The 7,126-nt window shown below is 27.3% G+C and overlaps 1 protein-coding gene across 1 annotated transcript; it reads left to right on the top strand.

Moving 5' to 3' along the window:
* The first annotated feature begins 167 nt into the window (after positions 1 to 167).
* On the top strand, positions 168 to 5,503 carry LOC149885985 (uncharacterized). The gene is made up of 4 exons (XM_090093463.1): positions 168 to 316; positions 3,506 to 3,666; positions 3,701 to 3,783; positions 4,196 to 5,503. The coding sequence occupies exon 4, from the start codon at positions 4,212 to 4,214 to the stop codon at positions 4,851 to 4,853; it is 642 nt and encodes a 213-aa protein (XP_089949589.1). The 5' UTR covers positions 168 to 316; positions 3,506 to 3,666; positions 3,701 to 3,783; positions 4,196 to 4,211; the 3' UTR covers positions 4,854 to 5,503.
* Positions 5,504 to 7,126: the final 1,623 nt, after the last annotated feature.

Here is a 7,126-nt window from a genome sequence, read left to right as displayed (position 1 = left end):
ATAACAATATATTATAATAATATAAGTAATATTTATAATAATCATAATTTAATTCATTATATAATTCCTACAGAAATGCTTTATGTTTAATGTCGTTTTAACGTCGTTTCGTCATTAGTTGCTAGGCTTTGAATTAGTTACTAGGCTTTGAAAGAGCGCGTTCTGTAAATGCACGCGGTCATTAGAGAAAGATCTTTTAAGCGAGTTAAAACTTTTTTACTTTTGGAATTTAATTATTAGTTTAGATATATTACATAAAGAATCATATTAAGATAAATAACCATCGTTAAGATCATAAGATCATATTATAATTGAAGTAAGTATAAGATATTTCTTAATAAGCACCAGTGTTAGCTTCATTTTTGTGACCGTAACGAAACGTAACGTAGTCAGACTTCATCTTCCCAAAAACCAAAATTGAACGTAACGAAATAATAATTCAACGAAGTTGAACAAAGTTGAACGAAGTTGAACAAAGTTGAGCAGGATAAGTTAAAATATTGAAAACTTCATCACCAATTTGCAATTAGTAAATATATATGAATGTTGCCTCAACTAATAGTTTCAACCTAAGATTAGCAATGGTATTAGGTCAATTTAAGATGTAAATTAATTACCTTAATGCATGAAAAACTAGGATATCAAATGTACTAAATCAAAACTGAAAAAAGATATTCAGGACTTAATACTGGCTATTGCCACATTTGGGGACCTACATTTTATTTATTTTGACTAAATTTTATTAAAAAACAAAAAGTTTAGTACTACTATTGTAGAGTTATTTCCAATCGTGTAAGCTATTTAATAAACAAAATTGAAATAAAAATTTGACAAAGATAGTAATTCTTTATTAGTATGCTATCTTTTATTTCCCATACATTGAGTAATTTAATAAATCTTGATAAATCTTCACATCATGTTGCCAATTTACTGACAGAAGCATGCTAATTTTTGTTGCTATATGAAAAATGTTGTTAATTGAAATAAAATCATCAACATTTGTTGGCAATCTTGCATTCAGTGATCTGTGCCATAGAGTTTTAGGCATAACATTAAAAATAATTAATATTTTTACTCATAAAGAAAACTTATGTTGGTAGTTTTTAACCTATAATGATTATTTAAGAGAAAAGCATTATTTAGAACATTTACAACTTTAATATTAAAAATTATATATATATATATATATATATATATATATATATATATATATATATATATATATATATATATATATATATATATATATACATATTGCTATGAATGATTAAATTTTAGATAGGACCTTTTTTTGTTCCATTTTGTTTTTGTTTTCAAAATGTTATTGAAATGAAATATTTTACTAGTGATTTGAGAGTGCTTGTCATTAGTTAGATATTAAACATCAAACAAAAACTTTAGAAATGACAGAGACTAATGTTAGAGCATCAGAGTTATGGGAGCATTTTGAAGACTGTGAGCCAGATGCTGATGGTGTCCTAAAAGCTAAATGTAGACTATGCACTAATGTGACACTACGCCTTTACTACTTACTTTTAGAGTACAAAATCAAACATGGAGGAAGAACTTGATAAATATTTGGCAATGCCAAGGCCAGATCCCAAAGAACTGGATATTCTGATGTAGTGGAGAAATTGTTCAACCTCTTTGCCATTACTCTCAAAGCTGGGACGAAAACTTCTTTGCATTCCAGTCACTTCTGCTTCATCTGAGCGAGTTTTTTCTGTTGCTGGGGGCATTGTTACAAATCAAAGACACAACCTTGATCCAGAAAATGTGCACATGCTTGCTTTCTGTCATTCAAATATAACAAAAATAAAGAGAAATCTGGCAGAAAGCATTGAAACTGAAGAGGAAAAGAAACAACGTGGGATGGAGAAACACTTACAGTAAAAACTGACCAGAGTTTTTTGTATAGTGCAGTTAGTGAACAGCTAAAAATAATAAAAAATTAGAGGCAGAAAGAATCTCGAGTAACAAATATCTCAAATTTCTCAATTTTTTCCAAGATTTTTTTTGAAAGACTATCTAGCAGAAGTAGGGGGGGGGGGGGCAATGCCCAGTGTTATGGGATATCCAGCAGATTTTTGGGGTGCAATTTTGGTAAGATATTGAAGAATATTAATTAAAATACTAATCGGAGTATCATGCAATTAGCAAAACATTAAAATTGGAGATTATATTTTTTAAGTTTTTTTTGTAAAATCCAAGATTTTTTGTACTTTTCATTCACGATTTTATCCATGTGCCTAAAACAGCACGTCTAAATGTTTTCTTTTGTGTTTTTCTTGAATCACCCTTATCCCACATGCAGAAATTAAACTCGCATTTCAGTCCGAATTTAGTCCATACCTTGTTTTGGAACAAATTTATTATAACAGTTAGTCTTATTGCAGTTAAACAATTCTTTTGATTAAATACTATCAGTACCTAATAGCTTTTGTAAAAAACAAGTGCAAAGAACAGAAAAGATGCTTTTGCAAATTTTCACCCTACAACGAATAAAAAATTTTGCTGATTATTTTTTGCCCAAAGCTTAAATGAAAAAAAAAGTTTTCTTCTCCCATCACTTCAGTCAAACAATTTTGTTTTAAATAGAGGAATTAAAATAAACTCTCTGATATAAATGCCTAATCTTGTAAGAATGTTAATGAGGAAAGTGGGGGCTACACCACTGCTTTAAACATTTGGGTTTTTGGAATTTAATTTCAAAATTGTGTTCCAATATTTTGTAATATTAACAAATTTTAATGTATCCTTTTTTATTGCAATAAAGTTTCATTTCTCTATTTTGTCTTGAATTGTTACAAATAGTTCAATACAAAAAAATTGTGCTTAATTGGTTGTTTAAGGGTTGTAATTTAATAATTCAATAAAATTAATGATAAATTGGCTTTTAAGCAAATCTTTTTCCTTTACACTGTTATTGCTAACAAATTACTTAATATTTTTGGAAACTTTGCCAAGTCTAATTTTAGTTCAAAAAGTACAGGCTTGAGACCACATTTTCGCAGGCTTAGGCTCGACTTTCTAAAATCACACTAAACTCTGGCTTTAACATCTTCTTAAATTTAATTTTGGTTATTTATACTAGCAATACAAATCAGTGGTTTTTAAAAGTTAATTAGGTTGTTCAGAAATTTATTTGGTTCAACTACGTTCAACTTTGTTCAACTACGTTTAACTAAGATGATTAATACAAAAATACCGTAAATAAACGTAACGTAATTGAAACAAAACTACGTTACGTTTATTTACGTTCAACTACGTTCAACTTCGTTGACCGTAATTGAACGTAGTTGAACGAACGTAACACTGATACTTAAGAAATAGTTATATATACATTTTTATTAGATAAAGTATAAAGGATTTAAGTTTTTATTAGATAAAGTAGAAAGAATTTAAAGTAGAAAGGATTTTAATTTTTTAAATCGTTTATATTTTGTTTGTTTTATTTTTTTTTTTAGTAGTTTTATTTTTAGTAGTTTTATTTTTATTATGTTAGTTATCAGAAGGAAAATAGGGGTATGGATGTTATTTAAAGTTATACTAATGCTGTTTCCATAAAATTTTTATTTTTACTTTGAAATTTCTGTGATGCTATTAACTATTTTTGTTCTTTTTTAGAAAGTTTAGAAAAAAAAAATTAAAATTTTGTGCCAACACATGTCACATGTTATTGTATGTAAAGGTTAAATGTTGACAACACATGTCACATGTTATTGTATGTAAAGGTTAAATGTTGTTATGAAGATTACAGTTCTTATAAGAAAAAAACAGAAGGTAAAGAGAATTGTTTGTAAATATATATTTTGTATCGTTTTAAATTTTCTTGCTTCATTTTTAGAATTTTTGTTTGCACACGTTTGTTTGCATATATGCTTTTTTGATATGTATGTGTGTGTGGTAATAAGTGCTTTATAGTTGTTTTATCAATGTGTTTTTATAATAATGTAAAGTGTTTTTTTTGCTATTTGTGTATGTGTTAATATGTGTTACATAATTGTTTTAAAAATGTGTTTAAATATGTATATAAGGTATTTATTTATTTTAGTATATATTTAACCTTATATACATATTTAAACACATTTATTGTGCTTATAGTTTGTACATATGTTTATATTATGTTCTTTCCATGTTTTTAAAGTGCTGTGACTTGGTAAATATCTACCTGAAATCAATTATTGTATTTTAGAGAAGGAGCAGAACAAATGGCTTTAGATCGTGCAGCTCAACGTGATACGCACCTAACGGCACAGTTTAAGTTAAATACTGAAAATGAAAGAGCACATTGCAATTCTTATGTAGACATTCCTTATCACTTTATATTTGATGATAAACATTGTAAATGGAAGGTTAGACAAAGGGGTGGTAATAAGGTGATAATAAGAATATATAAAATTAATCCAACTGGAGAATTGTTTTTTCTTAGACTGTTAATTTTGCAAGCAAAAGGAGCAACATCTTGGGAGGATGTGCATACTGTTAATGGTATTGTCCTTGAAACGTTTTGTGAAGCATGTATTTTGAAAGGTCTGTTGCAAGATGACACTGAATGGCAGAATACTGTTTCTGAGGCGGTTTTAACACGTATGCCAAAGAAAATTAGACAGTTGTTTTCAATTATTTTGACCTTTTGTGAACCTGACAATCCTTTACATCTCTGGAATACATACAAATTTTTTATGATGAAAGATTTCATTCACCACTCAATCCCACTTCTAATAGCTGAACAAGCTAATCTTCATCAAATTGAAAAGATTATTAATCAAATGTGTTATATAAAACCATATTTGTTTATAGTTGTATATATGTTTAAATTATGTTGTTTCCATGTTTTCAAAGTGGTGTGATTTGGCATTATGTTGAGCAAGATTGATAACCTTGCCAGCCAAGCGATGTACTTATAGCAGAGTTGTGACTTGGCAGCATTTAGTGCCAGGCGGAGTTGCTTTGGAGCTAGGTTGTGTTGTCTAGCCTTTGTTGTGTTGTCAACCTGCTTAGGTTGTGTTGTCAACCTGCTTTGGAGCTAGGTTGTGTTGTCTAGCCTTTTTTAATTATTCTCAAAAATATATATATAATAATGTCTGTTAATGTTTAGCGTAATGTGTATGAGAGTATGCAACCATGATCTTTAAATCTAGGGTGTTTTCATGTCCTAAATTTGAAGTAATTGAATAACTAATATTGAACATAAAAACAAATATACTTTTATGTATTTTTATGTTTAGTAAAAAGATAGATATAGTTAACTTTAAATTGGTTTTCTACTTTTGCCTTTCATATTTTAATTTGGTTTGTTATTTTCGCTGGATTTTAGGATCAAGGGTGTAAGTATTCTATTTAAATGTGTTATTGTTGTGATGTTTTGTGTTGATAGACTGCTTGGCTTACCTTCACGTTGGTGTCTATTGTTAAAAATGAATAATTGGTAGTTTTATTATTGGAACTTACTGTTTTTATTCACTAAAAGCCAAGACAACATGCTAAAAATGCAATTTATATCTTAAATTGGTTTATATATATATATATATATATATATATATATATATATATATATATATATATATATATATATATATATATATATATATATATATATATATATAGTATTGTTAATCCTTTTGTACTTCGAAACAGCTTTTATTGTTACATTTTCGATAAATGTTTATATTAACTGCCATGTCAAAATGGGTTACTATAAATAGGTAAATCGATTTTCAGTTTTTATGTGGTGATTTTCAGTTTTTATATTTTTTATTTTTTTTTTTTTTATTGTTGTTGTAATTATAGTATCATAATTCCTTTTTTTTTTTCTTTAGGATTTACGATTGACGCATTTATACGATTTATAATAAGAAACCTGATTACCTTTTATTGTAAATTTTGGTCAGTTAAAATGATATAAATGTATGCAATTAGGTCAATTTTTTTAAAGTTTTCTCTATTTTAAGCCTAATAATTTGCTGTATGAAATTTAGGGAATCTTTTTAAATGGGTGGTTAATATTGTAGTTTAGCGCATTTTTCAAATATCAAGTTACTTAAATTTTATAAGATTTTTAACTAATTAATTAGCTTATTTTGCATTTGCAACATTTTTGAGGAAAGAAAAAATTCTTATACACGTAAATCATTGTTTTACATTTCATTATCCTGGTAAAAGGTCTTCATCAAAAACTTGACTACTCTTAATAAAAATAACTTTTCTCCTGACCAGCATTAAGGCAAAAACGGGGAAGGGAGGTCCTTTATTAGTGTCAAAATATTTAAGAGAATTAAATTTCGAGTAACAAAAGGAATTTTTAGTAAATGGTAGTAAATTAACGTTTACTAAAAGCTATTGAAACAGAGGACATATATATAAAAATGGTCAGATTAGTGCCATATATAGTAATGGTCAGTTATTTTTAATAAATTTATTTAGTTGTGTGTTTTTAACGTTTTAAAGACAATTTCCTGTTTCAAAGAAAAATGTATCAAGGGGATACCAAAAAATTAATAAATCATGTATAATTTACGTTCGCTTAATGTTAATCTTATTAGTTAAAGTTCATGTTATAAAAAATATAACAAGAATATAGCCTTACTTTTTCGTCAATTTAAAGCATGATAAAGTGTTATTATTTTGTGTTAGTAACTAAAAACATATTGTGTTGAACTTAGTATCGAGGAAAATGGTTCTGTCTTAAACTGACATGATCTGTCAGTTGTAAATTACTCAATGTTAAATAATTGGTAAATTATTTTACCTCCGCATACTTTTTATTTTAATTTTACAGATGGTTCAATTTTTTTAATTTGAAGGGGTTTTTCTAGAAGGTTATTAGTTAAGGTTTCGCAACTTAACAAAATGTGGAAAACAGCCACAATAAATTAACAGACCGACCATAACCCGTATTACGGGTTGCTTATTGCCAGTATTTATAAATAGTAATACTATTTACAAATAAAAAATTAACATATTACCTATTATAAAAAACAATTTGGAAATATTCATATTTAAGTAATAATATTTTATATTACTAAATTTAGCAATATAAAATATTATTACATAAGTATAATATAAGCGGTATCGCGTCGGCTCAATATCGGCCAGCCTATGCATCGCGATATTTTGGCGGCTA

The sequence above is a fragment of the Hydra viridissima genome, unplaced genomic scaffold (genome assembly GCF_058129835.1).
Source record: "Hydra viridissima isolate aposymbiotic clone 2 unplaced genomic scaffold, HvirCarnegie_v1 scaffold_7, whole genome shotgun sequence".
NCBI lineage: Eukaryota > Metazoa > Cnidaria > Hydrozoa > Anthoathecata > Hydridae > Hydra > Hydra viridissima.
This window is presented reverse-complemented; position numbering and strand designations above follow the sequence as displayed.